General features: G+C 47.7%; 1 protein-coding gene and 2 long non-coding RNA genes across 11 annotated transcripts in view; 2 read left to right on the top strand and 1 right to left on the bottom strand.

Moving 5' to 3' along the window:
* Positions 1-20,758, bottom strand: part of FANCC (FA complementation group C) — a 250,334-nt gene that overhangs the window by 20,477 nt on the left and 209,099 nt on the right. For 7 of the 9 annotated variants that reach the window (XM_008257648.5, XM_070049801.2, XM_070049814.2 and 4 more), the window contains one exon: positions 8,015-8,171. In XM_008257648.5, the coding sequence (XP_008255870.3) occupies positions 8,015-8,171 (157 nt within the window). Of the gene's footprint in view, positions 1-4,121; positions 4,307-8,014; positions 8,172-15,489; positions 15,878-20,758 lie in introns of those variants that run through there. The other 2 variants (XM_089335858.1, XM_089335866.1) reach the window with 2 other exon arrangements.
* On the top strand, positions 7,408-8,629 carry LOC149128675 (uncharacterized). The gene is made up of 2 exons (XR_016236139.1): positions 7,408-7,860; positions 7,961-8,629. It is a non-coding gene; the product is annotated as an uncharacterized LOC149128675 (long non-coding RNA).
* LOC127482834 (uncharacterized) overlaps positions 15,537-20,758 on the top strand; it is an 82,638-nt gene continuing 77,416 nt past the window's right edge. Inside the window, exon 1 of the long non-coding RNA XR_007908670.3 lies at positions 15,537-15,915. This is a non-coding gene — a long non-coding RNA (uncharacterized LOC127482834). The remainder of the gene's footprint in view (positions 15,916-20,758) is intronic.

Below are 20,758 nucleotides of genomic sequence, written 5' to 3'. Positions count from 1 at the left end.
AAGTTTCATATATAGGCAGTATGTCTCTTGAGTGTTTAAGACCCAACAGCATGGCTGTGTGCTCACTGGCAGGCAGACACACAGAGCCTGGAAACACAAGGACAAAAAAAAAAAAAAAAAAAAAAAAAAAACCACAAAGTTGAAAATGGTCAAGTAGCACCCCTTCCTGTGTTCTAAACTGTTCCACTCCGGGCCTACTCCATAGGTTGGGTGCTGAGACTCCGTCAATACTCCTCTATCAGGGGCCCTTCCAAGTGACAAGAACAAGAATGATCCAACAAGTAGTTTAGGGAGCAAGTAAGATGTCTAACGTTGTCAAAAGAGAATGAGCGCTTGCATGGACTTGTATGCAGTGTTTCCTAGCAGAAAGCTCCATCAGATGTTCAAAACATCTCCAGGCTGCATGGGATCTGCTTGCTCCCCCCACGCAGAGGGATGTCCTCTTAGACGTCTTCCTTTCCTGAGAGTTCAAACCCTGTGACTCCTGGTGCCTTCTACTGCCCATGTTAGCTTTCAAGACGGGGAGCTGGCAGGAATCAGGGGCCCTGCTGAGGCAGCAAGGGCACAGACTGACCGTGAGGCCCCGAGGTGTGAATGGTCTTTCTCATCTGCACTCTCTTCTGATGGCCTTTAATAGAGACTCTCTATTCACGAGCACATAGTTTCAGGGTCAGTGAGTCCCCTTCTGGGGACTGGAGTGCTCCCGGGTCAGCCATGTGTCCCAGCGACATCAAATCACAAAAGTGTACTTCAGCTGCTTTTCTTACCAGGAGAATCTTCCAGGAGAGTCTGAGGTTTGAGGTGTGCTTCTTTGGAAGCCCCGTCTTCCCCTGACAACATCAGCGCACTTAGCAGGGCATGAGCAGGCAAACAGGGAGGCCCGCTCTGCCGGGCTTGTCTTGTGAATAGGCCACGACAGTAGCACACCAGGGGGTGCGCTGGGCAGCTCCCTCCCCTCTAACAATAAGTCGGTCCTGTGCCTTTTCCTTCACCTACCCAAAACCTGTCCCGTCTCAAGCTCTTCTCTTCCACACCTGGCCCACACATTTCCATGTACCGATGAGGTTTGGAGAAGCCATGTTATCAGAGGCCATCAAATAGGGATGGAGGGGTGGAAGGCCTTCCTTTGCTGGGGGATCAGACTGTCCTGTTGGGTGTGCAGCCCTTGCAGATTCCCCACCAGTCCCCAGTTTGCTCCCAGCTACCGAGAACCACACTGCTTGTCCCCTCTTCCTGGCAGGACAACCCACTCCTGCCCCTCGAGAGAAGCAGGCAAGGCCAAGTGAGCAGAGGGCCAGCGCACAGTAACAGCACTCCCTGCTCCAGGTTGTGCGGGAGCGGCTGACTGGGCCTCTCGTGTCCCCAGCCCTGCCTGGGCATCTGTTTCATCTGTTGCTTCCCTCGCGCCTCCTCGAGGACTAGCACAAGCCACTGGCTACTGAGAGGGGCCTTTGCAGGAAGAAATCTTTCCTCTTCTCCCTATCATTTTCGGATGGGGGGGGAGGGCAGGTAGGGATAGAGAGGGAGAGACAGAAAACAAATCAGCGAGAGAAATGAGACAGTGATTTGGGGCAATTCACAGGCAGAACAACCTCAAGCCCTTTTCATCTGCCACCCTTCAGAGATACAGTTTCCCTAGAATTAAGGAACGGATGGGCGCTTGTCTGGCCTAGCAGGTAAGAAGCCAGCAGAGACACCTGAGCCCAGACCGGAGCATCTGAGTGTGGGAGGCAGCACTCAGGGCTCAGGTAGCTGAGTCCCCGCCCCCACAAGGGAGACCTGGATCACAACTCTGGCTCTGGTTGTTGTGGGAATTTGGGGAGTGAATCAGCAAATGGGAGCTCTCTTTCTTGTCTCTTTATCTGCCTTTCAAACCAATAAATAAAAATTAAAAAAAAATTTAAGTGGTACCAGCATTGTGGCACAGTGTGTTAAGTCACAGCTGTGACATGGGCATTCGTATCAGAGCACCTATTTGAGTCCCGGATGCTCCACTTCTAATCCAGCTCACTGCTGATGCATATGGGAAGGCATAAGATCATGGCCCCAAGCGCTTGGGTCCCTGGCATCCACCTGGAAGACCTGGATGGAGCTTCTGGCTCCCGGCTTCAGCCTGGCTCAGCCCCTGCTATTGTGGCCATTTGGGGAGTAAACCAGTGGATGGTGGATGGAAGATCTCTTTCTCTCTCTCTCTCTCTGTCGTTCTGCCTTTCAAATAAATTAATCCTAAAAAATTAAAGAGAGGAATGGATGAGAGAGGAGTTGAAGTTCACTAACTTTGGGATAGATTCTTTCACATGTATTTCAATACAGAGTAGCTGAAATATTTTACTCAGGAAACGAAGACGCTTGCTAGCAGAGCATTGCCTCCAGTTTACCCACCCCCACGCCCCCAGCCAGGTCCCACTGTGCAGCTGGCTGTGGCGGGGGAGGCCCTCATTGTTAGCTTTGTATGTAAAGGAAAGGGCAGCTCAGTTCACCACAAAATGACTTTCTTCTTTCACGAAAAAAACTCTCCCTAAGACTCACTTCAACAGTAAACCCTCTCCTGAGTTGAGTGTAAGAAATCTTCTTATATAAAACCTTCCCATCGAGTAAGGCAACTTCACAAACACGTATTTTTAATGTATTTTATATTGTGCATTTATGTATTTTTGATTATGCCCTTTTTTCTGTTTTCAAAATACTAAACCTAAGAATGTAAACATCCCTTTTACATTTTAGGACCTATTTTGTTTCAAAACATTCAAGCTCTTGCAACAAATTTGAGCTTGGAAAAATTATTCTTTCCTTTTAATCTTTACCAGATGTTGTTTATACGACAAGTAATTTTTTTTCAGTACTCCATAATGCAATTATTGTTTAATTAGTGATAAATCTGTCATTCCTGGGCTTAAAAACTTAACAAGTACCAAATGTACTTTTGTGGTTTAAGCTTACACACATTCTCTGAGAGGTAAGACCAGAGTCGGAGGTATGTATGGGAAGGCATGGAGTGGCCAGCTCTGGACGCCAGACAAAAATCCCCCAAATCCACAGCCCTCTACTCACCTCCCGCAAGCCGCTGCCCAGCTGGCCAGCAGAGCCTGAGCAAGGAGAAAGCTCTTGGGCCCTTGGCCCCTCCTGCTCCCCACTACAGCCTCTGAGTGGCTCCTAAGCCCACCAGTACTGTTTTTGTTTATTGTAGTTGTTGGATTTTTGGTTTTCTTCCTCTCTCCCTTGATTTCTGGCTGGTAGCAACCATCCTTGCATCATCTCTAACAGAACAAAAAGAACTTGCAATGTGGTGTGGTGTGTATGTGCTTGTGTTTTGTGTTGTGTGTGTGGTGTGTGTGTCTGTCTGTCTGTCTCCCCACTCCCTCCCTCCCTCCCTCTCTGCAACGCTGGGGGATCTGCTGCCCCCCTGAGGCCACCACTAGAAAGTGCAACTACTGTGGAAGCTGTGGCTCCTTGGGCTAATTTTAGCCACAGACAGGAGTGGCCACCACACTATTCCTACTAGGCCACCGCTAAATTATCTCCTTCAGCTTTTGCAAAATTACATGCATCACATTAAAGAGCTCAAAAAAGGAGATGTTTAAAAGACTGAAAATGAAAAAGCAGGAAAAGAAAACCCTAGAACATTAGTGAAATGAGACTCAGGGCAGAAAACCGACAGCAGCAGCAGGGTTGCAGAGTTAGGTCGTCAGCAGGATACCGTGCGGATCCGGGTTTTGCATAAAGCAAGCTTCACTGTGCCTGCCGCCTGCAGACTGGAGCCAGAACTCGTCCTAGCTCACATCTGGAGGCGCTAGCTGGATGGTTTTTCATACCTAAGCTCTTCTTAGATAAAGAAATCGTTTTAATTGACCTATGAAGACTTGTAGATAGGAGAGAGAAAGAGGAGTATTATCTGAGTATAACAAAAACAAACCCAGCCCCGCCTCCTCCGCGCCTCCCCCTGGCATTCCTCCTCTGCTCTCTCCTCTTGTTCTTTCAGGGGAAAATCTGCCTGCGGAGGCGAGGGAGGGCATGGGAACCGGGGTGCCCTGGCCCTGGCACGCAGAAGGCAGTGAGTGCAGGGCCACCCTGCCAGCCCGCCAGCACTTGTCATTCAAATGTGGAATCCAAACAATAGCTTTCTGGGCTCCACAAACAGAATTGTAACTGGAAAACAACATCCTGGGAAACTCGAGCAGTGCCAGGAAAGCTGCATAATTAGCAAATGGCTTTCACTGCTTTCGGAGACATCAGTTTTTAAGGTCAGGCCCGAAGCTACGGATTACGGTCTTCCAGTGCCCGCGCTGTCAAGGGAAACACAGACGGTCTGTAAGGCAAACGACAAGCTGGGGTTAATGCCTTCATTTATTCAGGGGCCACCAACTGTGGCAGGCAGCCCTGTACTGCCCTGGAAATCAAAGGGTGCACCTCAAAAGCAAATAAGATCTGAAAGCTGATTTTAATTTTAGAAGTCAAATGCATGCATATAGCAAGTATGCACCCAAATAAACTTACCTTCTAATTTCATTTTCCATGAACTTTTTGCAGTACCCTCCCATGAGTTTAGAATGCAGGTGACAGTAGGCTACTCCCCATCACTGATGGTCTTATTGGACCAGGCCTCGGAGTCCCTGAGAGGCCAGACCACATTTGGGAGGTCATCTCACTTTGTACAACCTGTACCACACTTTCATCCCCTGTAGCTGCTGCATTGTGGTAACTATAGAATTTCCAGGACTCATTCTGGACAGTCCCAAGGGATGGAAATGTAATTAACAGTGTTCCATGTGAAACACGAGTTACGCAGACCATCACACTTTAATTACTCTCAGAATCCAAGCCTAACGTAATAGGCATCAGGTTTCCTCCCGAGCAGAGTGCAGCAGTCTCTAACTGAGTCTTGAGATTCTCGGATACTTCTGCCTGGTGCTGTCACCGCACCGAGATAAATGAATCAGATGATGCAGCTAGGAAGCAGGTTCTTCAGGTTGCTCCTGTAATCACTCAGCCTGCTGGGGTTTCTGGCACTGTGGGCCGGCCGGGTGCCCACGCCAATCAGAGGCTTCCAGCTCATTGTCTGTACTGTAATTACCTCCTTGAACCATGAGGCACAGAGAGGTCACATCCTGCCAGTGCCACAATAAATTAAACCAAATAACACCCTCTCGAATCCCCCTTTGACCATAATGGGAGCTCTGAATCTCTACACACATGATCCTGATCGACGCTTTTGTAAATCAATTGACTTTGAAGCTGTCTGACGAGGGGGAGGTTACTGTAGACCAGAACCTGGAGACCGAAGATGAGACCATGTTGCCGTTTAATGGGCAGGCCTGCTGTCTCTCTCCATCACTAGCATGCCACTCAGGCCTGACGGTTACACATGCAAAGGACAGGGAGAAGGTCCAGCGAGGAACTGCCGGGATCAAAGAGAGGCCAGAAAGTCAATGGGACTGGAATTTTTCAATTGAGAGAAGACTCGAGGAAAATTTATTAAGTATCTGGAAGCAGGCGAGAGCCTGGTTACCAATTTTGCTACTGACAAGGGACCATAGAAAATTAACATGAATTGCAGCATGCATATTTAAGTTCGAAATTAAGAGATTTACCAGATAGTAAATGTAATTTATTACCTTATGTTACCTGGAATGGGCTGCCTGAGGGCTTCTAAAGGTCTTTATTTTCAATTGTACTGAACCCACTTTTAAGTAAGGTGCATTCTTATTTCTTGTCTTAACATGCAGCTTTTTTGAATGATAAGGTGAAGGTATAATTATAAAAAAGTCTTCTCTGCACTCTCTTGGTCTTAGTACATACCCACCTTGCCTTTTTTTCTCTATATATATTAGTCAGTCTTTCTTTGCTACACCAAAATCCCTGGGGCAGGCTAATTTTATTAAGAAAAGAGGTGATGTATGAGTTCAAGGGCACGGGGCAGGCATCAGCTCAGCTCTGGTGAGGCCCCCGTGGCCGCATGGGGAGGTATGCACATCATGGGAGGTATGCACGTGGAAGAAGCATCCCACCTCAAAACAGGAAGCCAGAGGGGCTAGGTGGGGCCAGGCGCCATGAGAAACACCGGAATCCCCATGAGGGCAGTGCCCCCAGTGACCTCTCCACGGGCCCCACCTTGCAGCATCACCACACTGAGAACCGAGCAAGGGACGCCACTTCCAGCCACAGCCTAGCACACACTGTGCACTTCCCAGTCGGCTGGCCTCCATCTGTGCCACCAACTTACAAACCACAGCAGCCCGACCACCACCGACAGCCAGCTCTCTCCACCTCTGCCTGGCTGACAGGGGCCATGAAACAATGGGGAAGGCTGCCAGAGGAGGCAGCTGACTCAGTTATGATTCCTTAACACTGGCTCCACGTCACAAGAGAAAGAAAAGAGGGGCCAGCGCTGTGACGCGGTGAGTAAAGCCGCCGCCTGCCCTGCCGGCATCCCATATGGACGCCGGTTCCAGTCCCGGCTGCTCCACTTCCGATCCAGCTCTCTGCTGTGGCCTGGGAAAGCAGTAGAAGATGGCCCAAGTCTTTGGGCCCCTGCACCTGTGTGGGAGACCCGGAAGAAGCTCCCGGCTCTTGGCTTCGGATCGGCACAGCTCCGGCCATTACGGCCAACTGGGGAGTAACCCAGCAGATGGACGATCTCTCTCTCTCTGCCTCTGCCTCTCTGTAACTCTGCCTTTCAAATAAATAAACAAATAGTAAAAAAAAAAAAAAAAAGAGGAAATTCTCAATGAACTAAACGCACACGAGGCATCAGGAGGCAGGGCTGCACAGCCAGCCTCAGTGCCTTCTTGCGTCTTGGACAGAGGTGGACACCTCCTCCTTCCCAGTTTCCTCGCCAGCACCTAGAGACAGGTGTTCACTGACACTCTTAGAGTTCACTTTTCCCATCTGGGCAACAGGAAGAGACTCTGTAAATCCCCACAGGCTGTGAAAGGCTGTAAGGTTCTCAGAAGACAGATGCCGGGACTGAGGCCCCTGCAGGGCTTGGAACTGTTTTTTTTCAAGGCGCACTGGTTCTTACAAAAATGCACACCAATTGTGCAGACTGGCCTCCCGTAGCAGAAAACATCTGACTAGTCTCTGGGGACAGCCTCTGAGCCTGGGCTGGGCACCTAATGGTGTCCCTCACTGAGTCTCTGACTCCACAGACCTGGGGATGGGGCACAGGGGGGGAGAAGAAAGCTACTGCATGGAGGAGGTACCAAGGTTGGCAGGCTTACCTACAAGAAGAAAACTCTAAAGGCCTTTCATTGTTTTTATTGTTTTAACTGTTTTTCTAGGGCTTTGTCTCATTTCTCTTCAGTAGTTTAGTTTTTCTCTAGTGAAGAGCTAAAAGTCTATTTGGAATGTTTTGAATTGATTCCTGCTCTTCCTCATATGTAAGTTTTAAATTTTTAAAAATGTGATTTTGGGGCCTGCGTTGTGGCACAGCAGGTTAAGCCTCTGCCTGTGATGCTGGCATCCCATACAGGTGCCAGTTTGAGTCCCAGCTGCTCCACTTCCAGCTCCCTGCTAATGCACCTGGGAAAGCAGAAGAACGTAGCCCAAATGCTTGGGCCCCTGCACCCATGTGGGAGACTCAAAGCAGCCCTGGAATCCTAGCTTCTGCCTGGCCCAGATCCGGTGGTTGTGGCCATTTAGGGAGTGAACCAACAGATGGAGGTTCCTTCTCTCTCTCTCCCTCTGTCTCTCCTCTCTATAACTCTGCCTTTTTTTTTAAATCTTTTAAAAAATGCACTTTCACACTGGAAGAGTTTTTAGAATGCTTGTCATCCAAATGTCAATTTGTGTGACTATGCAACATAAGGTGCAGGAATGGAGTGCACCTGGCAATCAGAAGAGCACCGTCCTCCCCATCTCGAGGTAGGTACTTTGTAAATAAACATCGATGCCTGGTTATCTGTAAAGGTTCACTTGCACTTCTGTTTACATTCTCCTCCTTTTTCTCTCTCTGACTAAAAAGAATGATTTCTCAGAATCTCCTTAAAGGATTCGTTCACCAAAGCCCAGCACGTACCAGCAGCGATTCTTCTATGAAGCATTCGATCTCTCGCAGACAGTTTCCCTCCCTGGAGAGCAGCTTCTCAAAAAGACGCAGTATTGCTTTCTCAAGGCTGGGAAGGTGCCGGAGCCAAAGGCAGACCACAGCCGACGTGGAGAGAGAGATCTTCTTCCTTTCAGCAAGAAATAAACAAAATTTTTTTAAATAGAAATGAATTGCTGCAAAAAAAAAAAAAAAAAAAAAAGAGAGATTAAGAAAATTTGAAATGTTGGGGCCGGTGCTGTGGCGCAGTGGGTTAAAGCCCTGGCCTGAAGCGCCGGCATCCCATATGGGTGCCAGTTCTAGTCCCGGCTGCTCCTCTTCCCATCCAGCTCTCGGCTATGGCCTGGGAAAGCAGTGGAAGATGGCCCAAGTCCTTGGACCCCTGTACCCACGTGGGAGACCTGGAAGAAGCCCCTGGCTCCTGGCTTCGGATCGGTGCAGCTCTGGCCGTTGCGGCCATCTGGGGAGTAAACTAGCGCATGAAAAGACCTTTCTCTCTGTCTCTACCTCTCTCTGTAACTCTTTCAAATAAATAAAATAAATCTTTAAAAAAAAAAAAGAAAATTCGAAATGCAATCACTAATCCAATTTATGAAACTTATGGTCATTGCAGCAGTTGATATCTATAGTCTCAGTGAGTATTTATGAAGTGCATTTATAAAATAATGCAGATATGCTTCCACTTCAACTCACCTTAAGAAATCAGAGAAATGCTAAAATAAGATAATACATAATGATGGAAGAAAAAGTGAGAGGAAATGAAATGGACAAGGACGTGTGATATTCAGATAAACACAGTCCTTGACTGAAGAAAACCACATGGTTTAGATTATGGAACCAGACCCAGGTTGTCGTCCCAGGGCCACCACCTACTAACCATGGCATTAGTGAGCCTCCAAGCCTCAGTACACTCATCTGTAGAACAGGCGTCCCTCCCTCCCCAAGATGTTGGAAGGATCCAATGCAGTCACCCACATACCACTGTATTAGTACAGTGCTAGGCTCCTGGTAAACAGGCTCTGGGATGGCCTCAGAGCCGTCCCCCAAGGGCCTCCTGCACCCCAGAGTAGGTGCTTCCAAGGGTCTGCCGCAGATGCTGATTGCTACCGACAAGGACAACTAAGCTGGGCCGGGGGTTCCCCATCAGCCAGCAATCCCCTCAGTGCTGTCCCTCACCACGGCTCCTGGTCCAGGGCAGGGGAGCAGTTCCCCGTGGTCTCACCATCTCCTCTTGCTGTAGACCTTGCACTGGACTGACTCTAGGGCCAGAGGAGGTAGGGAAGAAGCTGAGGAGTCGGGGGACTGTGGAGGAGAAACGGCGGGCACAGTCTACCCCTGAGCCTCCTTCTGACCTCACATCCTCGCCCTGAGCTTCCACTCACCTGGGATCCCTGGCAGAGCCCCTTCCCCGTCTTCTCCCACCCTTCTTAGCTGGTTAGAGAAGTGCCATGGTGCCCACCGCTCCAGTGTTAGATGCACTGCCTGCTCAGCTGAGAGGATACAATGTGTGAAGGGCTTGCTACGAGTTCAGCTGGGGCATGTAGACTGAGAATAAGGCACAGCAGATCCATGAGATCCACTGAGAACAAGGCACAGCAGATCCATGAGATCCACTGAGAACAAGGCACAGCCGATCCATGAGATCCACTGAGAACAAGGCACAGCCGAGCAGTCGCCATCCATGCTGGAAACTCTCCCCAGGGAGAGTTCTGGGCCGAAAGGGCCCTTTGGGAGGCATCAGCCAGCAGGGAAGGGGACGAGAACTCTGAGGGTCTGAGGTCTGAGCAGGGAGAGACGGCAGAGGAAGGAGATGATACAGGGGCACTCAGCAGAAGACAGGTCACCAGAGCCCGAGAAGAGACAGAAGCCAGGAGGGCTGCTGGGAGCAGCATTGCTGCAAGGCTGAAGAGATGCAGCGGAGCCGCCAGGTGCCAGGCAGGCCCTGGACAGAAGCAGAGGGGGCAGCCAAGGGAGCGAGCTGGGCGGTGGGTGCTGCTGGGTAGGACACAGAGGAGCCAGAGAGGCAGGTGGGCTGGATGTGCTCGTACTTTAATCCTGACAGCCCTACGCGCTAGGCACCACTGTCACCCTTACTGCTCAGGCTGTGGGGGTGGAGAGGGACTGAGGACATGCAGCCAGTACGATGTGAAGCCTGGGGTGTGTGCCAAATCCAGGCCTCTGCCCAGGGCTGCAGATGAAGCTGCCGCTTCTGCAGGAGAGAAGACGCGGGGAGGTGGCCTGGGCACAGTAGGGTGAGCTCTGAAGACAAGCCTCTCCCCAAGTCTAGGCCGCCACCAAATGCAGCCACATCCACAGAGCCTTTCGAGGAGTTTCTCACAGCTATCAATGGGGACTAGAGCATTTCATGGAGAGTAGGGCCGGGGGTGGGGACGGAGGGGGAAAGGTGTTTGTGGCCTCCGTCGTGGATCAAGCACTCGGAGGTGCTGGGGGGCTGGCCTGGCTGCTCTTCTCCCAAAGAAGGGCACCTTCTGCTCTGCTTTCCTCACCCCGTGCCTTTTTCAGGATTCACAGAAGAAAATATGTCCATTATTACGGAAGTGTCCCGCCTCTGTGAAAGTTCACCTTGCACAGGCCTAAGGCAGGAAGAGCTGTTAAGAAAACGTGGATTTTTGCGTGTGCATGTTTGTCTGTACTGCCACATGTCTCCACAGCAACCAAGACGTTCTGCAGCACTGGGTACAGCATCGTTGAGCAAGCATACAAACAGATTGGTGGTGCAAGATGGTAGTTCCATCAAATACGTGAATGATGGCACCTCCTGCAGCAATATTAAAGAACAAAAACTAGAAAGAACCGCAGTGCGCATCCACAGGGGCAGGGCAGAGCAGAACAGAAGATGGCCCGCTTGTGTCTTGCAGTGTGTTCCCATCTGTGAAGTGTGTTGGCCTTTTTACCCCACAAGGCCTGTCCAAGACATGCTGGGTAACAAGCAGGCCCCAGAGGGATGTGGAGGTGTGCGGCTGGCTTTGCTTTAGGCAACTTAAAGGTAAGAGAAAACTGCTTTCCACAGACTTGTCTGTGTTTATGAGTGCAAAAGAATGACTTCCAGAATAATGGGAGCATGATGAGGAAGTTAACATTTTCTGTACACACTCTTGGAAAGCACTGTTGAACCTGATAAAAGCAGTGTATACTCTGCAGAAATTTTAAACAGCCAGTAAATTAATAAAGAAAAAAAAAACCAGTTTTTAGGGACATAGAGGGGTCATTCTGTCCTAGTAGTGTTAGTGGTTAATAGCTCTCGGCTGTCCTTTTCACACTCTATACTTGTCAGGATCAGAACGGTAGTGTCAATGAGGCGGGCAGATTTAAAACCTGGCTCCTTCAAATGCCTACCTGCTAATCACAAGGAGTACATTCGTTGTATTTTAGGAAACTGGTAGGGCCTATGGGGTTTATATGTATATAATTTTCCCCTTTGAAACAACGCAGAGGCGGCTCCCCATCAGTGCTCCCCCACAGTTGCAGGTGTGGTGCGGGAGAAGCCTGGGCAGCATGCTCTCCCCTGCCACACCTGCTTCTGGGCCCCTACTGACAGACACCTCCTTGACACAGGAAATTCTACTCTGTTCCCCCAAAAGACTCATTTTAGTAAGGCCCATCCCATGAAAGGAGGGAGCAGGTAAAGGAACTGAGGTGGGTGCTTAGTGAATCATTTTGGCTCCACATTTTTAATAGCTATATAAAAAAAAAAAAAAAAAAAGAATGTGGCATTAAAGTCTGCGGCCGGCGCCGCGGCTCACTAGGCTAATCCTCCACCTAGCGGCGCCAGCACCCCGGGTTCTAGTCCGGGTCGGGGCGCCGGATTCTGTCCCGGTTGCCCCTCTTCCAGGCCAGCTCTCTGCTGTGGCCTGGGAAGGCAGTGGAGGATGGCCCAAGTGCTTGGGCCCTACACCCCATGGGAGAGAGACCAGGAGAAGCACCTGGCTCCTGCCTCCGGATCAGCACAGTGCTCCGGCCGCAGTGCGCCAGCCGTGGCGGCCATTGGAGGGTGAACCAACGGCAAAAGGAAGACCTTTCTCTCTGTCTCTCTCTCTCTTACTGTCCACTCTGCCTGTCAAAAAAAAAAAAAAAGTCTTTGCAAGCAAGGTTCCTGAAAAGGAAGCAATCGTCTAAGGGCAGAGCTGGGCCTGCCTCCATCAAGACAAACATGCACAAAAACAAAAATCCATGCTTTCCTAACAGACGGAGACCAAGGGCTGCTTGGGATGCTAGAGGAACCCACAAAAATTGGAATCAACTTTTCTAGAGAATTGGTAATTCCAAAGAACTGGAAACAATATTCTCCATTACACACCACAGATGCATTTACATGATAACCTGATCCTAGAGAGAGCGCTAACAATATCATACAGACACCAACTTCTCATAGCAAATGCAACCACCACCGAGCAGGTGGGAGTTCCTGTTTGAAATCAGTATCAGTGGATTTTCATTTGCAAAGTTTTTCAGTGACTAATGTGATGGCTGTGTCTCAAGGTTTTTTTTTTTTTTTTTTTTCCCTCTTCCAAGGATATCAGATGTCTCAGTCAATAAATAAAAGAAAATGGATATTTTAGTAACTACTAATCTAATTCTGTCCTATCCCTTTGTCTTTGGTACTACACTAACTTTTCTTCTTTAAACATTCATCTACAAGGAGCCGGCACTGTGACACAGTGGGTCAAGCCACTGCTTGCGATGCTGACAGCCTACCTCAGAGTGCTGGTTTGAGTCCAGCTGCATCGTTTCAGATCCAGCTCCCTGCTAATGTGCCTAGGAAGGCAGCAGAGGATGGCCCACCCTGCCACCCACATGGGAGACCCAGATGGAGTTCCTGGTTCCTGGCTTCATCGTGGCACTTAGGGAGTGAGCCCATGGATGGAAGATCTCTCTCTCTCTTTCTGCCTTTCATATAAATCAATCTTAAATTCATTTACATTATTTGACACCATTAAAGTACTGATTTTTCTTATCTAGATTGAAAAAAGACCAAACAAGGGGCTTGGATCAAAGTTAACCTTTTATTATTGTGTATTTTCTTTATTTTCAGAGCCTTATCTTTCCAATTTGTAAAATGGATATAGCAATATTGAGGGTATTTTGAATAATCTGTAGCTCCTCATGTTAGTTCCATTAGCACTTTTTGTAATTTGATATGCTAGAGCAAGCACACGAGATGAGTAAAATGCTCACCAGTAAATTATTCAAGGAGTATAAAATAGTTCTCCTCTAGGATAGTGAATTCTTTTCTCAATAAGCAGCTTTGGAAGACATACTGTCTCTTTCAGCAATGGGAATTGAACTCATATTTGGCCTTGGTTTAGTGATCCTTTTGTCAGGAGGAAAAGAAAGGAGTGTGAGGAAAATTAATACTAAATATTACCAAAAATCTAATTATCGAGGTGGGTGTTCGGTGCAAAAGTTAAGCCTCCGCTTGAGATGCTCACATCCCGTATCAGAGGGCCTGGGTTCAAGGCCTGGCTCCACTTCCAATTCCAGATTCCTGCTCATGCACATCCTAGAAGTAGCAGGTGATGGCTCAAGCACTTGGGTCCCAGCCACCCACGTGGAAGACCTGGATTGAGTTCTAGGCTCCTGGCTTTGGGCCTGGCCTATCCCAAGCTGTTGCTGGCATTTGAGGAGTGAATCAGTGGGTGGGAGATACCAGTTTCTCTCTCCCTTTCAAATAAATAATAACAAGAGTAGCAGCAACATACTGTCAGTTTTGAATGTTGACTGAGTGCCAGGCACTGTGCAGAGCATATTACAGGCACTGGACTCATTTAAATCTAGGGTGAACACACGTCCCGGTTTCCAGGGACGAGTTTACATCTGTTGTCTGAAGTTCATTTCATTCTCAAAAGTGCTGTGCTCTGGACTTTAAGTTATATCGTCACCCTGTGGAACTCTCACAGACACCCAAGGTCAGCAGGTTGATCAGCCATCCCTTTAACCGCCAGCTGTCTTTACTCGCAGAACACTTCTGACACCAACCGCTTGGGCTCCTTGCGCCCCCTCCTCCCTGAACATACATCCTCCAACCAATTCTGTAGCTCTCCGGACACCAACTAGGTTGTTTAAGAGTTGAATTGCATTTTGAACTAACTACCTGGTGTTTGCACAGACTCCACAAGCTAGTCTCAGTCACATGAGACAGCCAACTGGCTGTATCCATCAGAGGTTTCCCTGATTTCCTCTTCAGGTTTGATAATTTGCTAGAACAGCCTACAGGACCCAGGAAGACACTTGACTTGCTGTTACCTAGTTTATTACAACTCAGGAACGGCCCCTGGAAGATACGCACAGGGCCAAGAGGACGGGGCTCGGGGGTCCAAGCCCTCTTCCTGGTGCACAACCCTCCCAGCACCATGATGAGTTCCCCACCTGGAAAGCCTCTGAACCCTGCAATTCAGGGCTTGAATGGAGCCTGGCTCTGCAGGTGTGATCGAGTAAATCGCTGGCCACTGGTGAGCAGGCAGACGCTGGCATCAGGAGTGTCGCTGCATTCACAAGATGGCTCCTCTGGCAACCGGTCCCCATCCTGCAGCTGTCTTGGGCTCACCAAGAGTCCCCCACCTGCCTAAATTCGGGCATGACTGAAAGGGGCTTATCGTAAATAACAAAAGACCCTTCTGTCACCTCTATCTCTCAGGAAATCCAAAGGATTTAGAGGCATGGACAAAGACCAAATGCAGATTTATTACTATATCACAGTCATATGTTCATTCTTTCTTTCACTTATTCATTGGCTCATTCATTCCAGGCACGGAAGAACACTCTCCATCAGTCATCCAGCTCCTCGGTATTCTGAAGCCGTGGCTCTGGCTTTCCCTCAGACTCACAAAGCACCTCTGCAGGCTCCAGGAGAGGCTTTGCACAATCTGCAGGCTGCAGGTGGCTATGACGGCAACCCCAGGGACAGACATGGACAGTTGGGCTTGACATTTAGGCCAAGAAATTAAAAAGTTCCTCTGGGTTATCTAAACCGCGGGGGAGCGGGGAGAGGCAAGCATCTGCTGCTTAAGAGAAGACAGGCAGCCCAATTCTGAAAGTACATGAGTGTATCTGGAAGCCAAGGCCAAGGACACCAGCCAATTATAAAACAGACAAAATTCCACTGGTGTATTGTGGTAAGCACATAGTTGGAAGGCTAAACACAGGGCAGGGCACATTGGTCAAAGGAAGAATGTGGTTTCTAAATGACCAGGCAGCACACTGGGGAAGAGGGCTGGCGTGGGGGAGGTCATCTGCACTGACTGACTGAGTGAGCCTCCCTGTGTCAACATGTGGCCAGGACGCTCCGTCCGTGGGAAAGTGTCCATGGAAAGGCTCCAGCCCTTACGCCACTGCTTGGGGAACTTGCTGAGCTGAAGCCACAGGAATTGGACACACTGAAGACCACCCAGCATCTGGACAGCCTGTTCCCTATGGATTAGCAGACATCATTTTCCAAACCAAATAAATTTTATTAGTTGTTGAGGGAGAACATGCTATCACAAGTGAAGCCGAGAGGCAGGGAGTGCAGGCCTACGTGTGGAGCCTGCCCTCGCGTCCTCTGAGCCCCGCAGGCGGAGGGCAGGCAGCTCCTCGCTGAGTGCCTCGCTGCCTTGCCAGCCAGCTCTGCAACAGTGCTTTCGGGTTTCACAGTGGATGCCAAGGGACGCGGTCCTCTAGCTTCCCTTGAACTCCACTCTCGTTGAGAGAGTCGTCAGGACATAAAGGCTGCTAAGGCTGTATTCTGTGGTGGAATGCATCCCCAGAGAAATCAGAAATGGAGCCGTCACGGGGAAAGGCAAGAACATTCGACTTAAGAGTAAATATTCTGCACGGTTTCTGTGGAGTGAGAGAAATTTCTGAGGACAGCTGATGGGGTAAGCAGTTAGAACCAGAAGTACGTACTCAGTTAAATGTGTAAACTTTTAAATTTATTATTATTACTCAGTATCTCACACAGACAACAAAGCACTGAGCAGACTCAGGAAATTCAGTTTTACTGGGTAAATTTTGACAGAGGGATTGTTTTAACCATGAAAATTATGTTTTGACCATTTTGAAAAATATGAAATAATTTAACCTTCTATTTCTCTGTCAAATCTTAAAGTCCTGGATTACAACCTTATTTTATATAAGATGAAATCAAAACATGCATTCTTATTTCCAAGAGTTACATATGAAAGTAGGAAATAGTGTACTAGGAGCTACTTCCTCTGAACTAACTGTGAGAACAGTGATGGTTTTGAGCTTGTTCATTTTCCAAAAGCTATGATCCATAAAAACCCATTTGAAGAGAGAGAAGACTCACTAGGAAAGCCAAAAAATTCAAAACAAGGATACAATAAAACCCTGGGAGTACAGATTTTCTAAAACCTATGTGTGGAAAACACATCAACCACTCTGTGAAGATCCCAGAAACTGAACAAATAGAAAGACAGATGTGCTCTGGGACAGGTGGACAGAGGGTCTTAACCTTATAAAAATACCAGTTCTCCTTGAGTTAATTTCTTTATCCCTAACATGAATCTTCCCACATATAACACTAGGCGTCTTTTCGGGGGCTAGACAAATTGGCTTCAAAGCTTATTTGAAAGATACAACAAGCAATAACAGCACAAACTGAAAAAGAAGAGAAATGAGAGAGAACTAGCCCAATTTTGTATTAAGCACTTTAGATTCCACCACTAAAACAAAATGGTACTGGTATACAAACATATAATAGGCCAAAGAACCAGAACAGAAAATAAGAAAATAGGTTCAATGGTAGAAAATTGAGTTTATGACCAAGGTAGCTCCTTAGATCAGCAGGGGTATTTGTGATGGGGGGGACTTACACCCTTATCACACGCAAGATGGTGGAAATGTTCTGCAACTTGCAAATATGAACAACCCTATTATTTACTTTTACATTTTTATTTATTTTGTGGGTTTCAAAGGCACACAGAACTCTTCCCTCTGCGCTGGTTCACTCCCCACGTGCTACTACAGCCAGGGCTGAATCAGACTGAAGCCAAGAGGAGCCCAGAAACCAATTCAGGTTTCTCACATGGGTGACAGGGATCCAGACAGCTGAGCCATCATCTCCCGTCTCTCTGGTGTGCATCAGCAGAAGGCCAGAATGGAAGTAGAGGCAGGACTTGAACCCAAGCACTCAGGGGATGAAGGCATCCCAAGCCACATCTTAACCACTAGGCAAAAATGCCTGTACTTAGATCGCTAGCTTTAAGAAGGAGAAATAAAAGAACTGCCTTGTGGGGAGCAACTGAGACTAGACTAAATTACTGGAATTAAGACTTATTCTATGCATCTGCTCTCCCACAATATGGCGCTGAGAGAGAGACCAAACAACCTCTACGCAGCTGCCTCACCAGTTTGACTGATAAGCGGCAGCAGCTGATCCTGCTCCTGATTGAAGGAGAGCAGCGTACTCGGCGTGTGGGTAGCAGAGTTGGGATTGGTGGAAGAGGACTATAAAGGAGGAGAGAGACAACATACACCTGAAGGAACATCTAAGGGGAACACCTGTGCAGCCCCTGAGAGAGCCGGCCGGCGGTGTGCCGCTCCTCCGCGGAAGCGGGGAAAGTGGCGGGGGGGGCGGGGGGGGGGTGCCGCCCCTCCATGGAGGTGGAGGGGCCGGCAGCTAACCCAGGACGGCGTCGTTCCTCCGCAAGTGAGGGACCAGCAGCTAACCCGGGAAGAGCCAGGCAGAAAGAACAGCACAGGGTCTAGTGTCGTTCCTCCGCGAATGGGGGAGCGACATTGCCTTCTTATTCCATGGCTTTTTTTTTTTTTATAAAGTCACTTCATTAATTTTTTTAAAAAGTATGTGCCAAATGACCAAATCTGAACAATTATTGGAAGAGATAAAAGTGACAACACTTCAGAAAATTCTCTCACTCAGGTACCAGACACACTACTCTTGAGGAACTGGGCTAAACTGTGAGGAAAAAGCAAAAATCTGCAGCGGGGAGGGTATGCATTTAACCTAGCAGTTACAGTGCCCCTTGAGACAGTCAAATCCCTTATCAGAGTGCCTGGGTCCAAGTCTCAGCCCTGCTCCTGACTCCAGCTTCCTGCTGATGCATATAGAAGCAGAACTGTGTTTCTGGCTCCCAGCACCAGCCTGGCCTCAGCCCCAACCCTAGCTGCTGTAGACACTTAGGGAGTGAACAAGCAGATGTGTATGTTTTTCACTTCTCCTGTATGTCATTCCATCTCTCAAAGTATGTATATTTTATATATACAAGGGTTATTCTTCACTTGGCTTCCAGATGTTGATTATTTATTTTATTTATTTAAAAGGGAGGGTTACAGACAGAGAAGGAGAGACAGAGAGAGGTCTTCCATCCGCTGGTTCACTTCGCAAGTGACCACAACAACCAGGGCTGGGCCAAGCTGAAGCCAGGGGTCAAAAGCTTCTTCCAAGCCTCTCATTTGGGTGTAGGGGTATAAGCACTGGGCCGTCCTCCATTGCTTTCCCGGTTGCATTAACAGGGAGCTGGACAGGAAGTGGAGCAGCCGGGATTGGAACTGGCACCCATATAGGATGCTTGCATTGCAGGCAGTGGCTTAACTGCTATCCCATATTATGTCTTATACAACAAAATGTTTCAAATATTGTTAGGATGTGAATTGACTGCAGCATAAATTTTGAGGCCATTTAGAATTTGAACCCAAATTAATTGAATAATGTAATTATATGTGACACATTAATAGCTCATCAACAGACCTGTACTTCTTCCTCACAGTGGATTCTCTGGACATGCCAGATTTGCTGTGTTCCTTGTGACCATCTAGTAAGAACAGCAATTAGGCATGGAAGATCTTTTATATGAAAACTATCCACACATACAGGTGGTACCAAAGTACATCAAGTATTGAATAACTATTTTGAATCTCATGGTATTTCCTGAAACAATTGTGCTGATATTTGTCCTGACAATGCAAAAACAACAGCGTGTACTGCTCATATAAATCACAGTTCCGAACAAGTATGACTGTACTCCTCATTACTGCCACATGCTCATAGCCAAACACTGCTGGTTTCAAATCAGAATGCATGATGAGACAATATAAAATACTGATTTTATTGAACTGGCACTCTGGGGAACAGTGTGCTTTTAAAAAATATTCTGGGGAGCGGGACGATGGTGCAGCAGGTTAAAGCACTGCCTGCGAAGCCAGCATCCCATATGGGCACCAGTTCAAGTCCCAGTGCTCCACTTCCTATTTAGCTCTCTGTTAATGCAACTGGGAAAGCAGTGGAGGATGGCTCAAGCGCTTGGGCCCCTGCATGCACATGGGAGACCTGGAGGAAGCTCCAGGCTTTGGCATGGCACATCTATGGCCCTTGCATCTATTTGGGGAGTGAACCAGAAGATAGAAGATCTCTTTCTCAAACTGCCTTTGAAATAAATAAATAAATAAATAAATATCTTTTAAAAAATCTGGGGACTGATGTGGTGCAGAGGATTAAGCCACCACTTGCGACACTGGAGTCCCATTTCTGAGTGCTGGGTCAAGTCCTAGCTGCTCCTTTTCCAATCTAGTTTCCTGCTAATGTGCCTAGAAAGACAGTGGAGAATGGCCCAAGTGCTTGAGCCAATGCAACCCATGTGGGAAACGCACATGGAGTTCCTGGTCTCTGCTTCAGCCTGGCCCAGCCCTGGCTGTTGCAGCCATTTGTAGCAGTGAACCAGCAGATAGAGGATCAATCTCTCTCTTTCTCTGACTCTCTGTCACTCTGCCTTTCAAATAAATAAGTGTTTAAAAAATATTCAGTGTGGTAGAAAGCAAAGTATGCACAAAGCACGTTTGTTCCCAACCAAAAACAACTAGTTTTTTTTTTTTTAATTGACATGAATGACTAGCAATCAATCGTCATTCATACTTGGGCACCGTGGTACATACTTTTTCAAAAATTAGCAAAGTGACCAGGTTTACCTCAAAAAAATTGATAGTATTTGTGACTCACAATAAATCTGAGCTTTTAAGCAGAAATGAAAATCTTGGAAAATCTGTGTCCACAGTTTTGCAATACTTAGACATTTCACAGGAGATGGGTGGTAACAACTATTATGCTTTGATGTAAGGAAATATGTCAATGTTTGGAAGCTCTCCACAACTCAATGAACCAAGATTTTCCGAATGATCCAGGCAGGATGCTGCTACAAAATCACGCACATGCAAAAAATGCTTCAAAAGTGCAAGGCAGACAAATGGGTTGAGCTGTGACAGAATAGGAGATTCCACATGGCAGCTAACCTATAAAACCTGGCCATTTTCAAATTATGGTGAGGTGTCAAAGCACATTATCCACAATTATTTGACATGATGGTTAGAACACGCCCATCTTTTCCAGCTTTACATTTTTGTAGGACTAGATTTCTTCAGATGCTTTACCGAAACAATGCATGCTGCCAGACTGAACACACCATTCAGATATAGGAATCCAGCTGCCTCAGGTAGACACGGAGGTTTACAAAAAAGGCAAAAACAATGCCACCTCATCTGACAATATTTTTTGTCTTGCAAAAGATCACTGTTTTTCATTAAAATATGCTATTTACGTTAACAAGTAATCCCTGTATTATTTTTTAAATTAAGTAACAGACATATAAAAATTCCCACTTTAACTTGGAATATGGTAAATGTTGATAGGTATAACCCATCTAAAACAAAAGTCTTTGGGATCCTCAATAACTTTTAATAGAATAAAAG

This window comes from Oryctolagus cuniculus, chromosome 1 (genome assembly GCF_051225735.1).
Source record: "Oryctolagus cuniculus isolate XC-2025 breed Fujian yellow rabbit chromosome 1, ASM5122573v1, whole genome shotgun sequence".
Lineage (NCBI taxonomy): Eukaryota > Metazoa > Chordata > Mammalia > Lagomorpha > Leporidae > Oryctolagus > Oryctolagus cuniculus.
The sequence above is the reverse complement of the archived record's forward strand: the minus strand, read 5'-3'. Positions and strand labels throughout refer to the sequence as shown.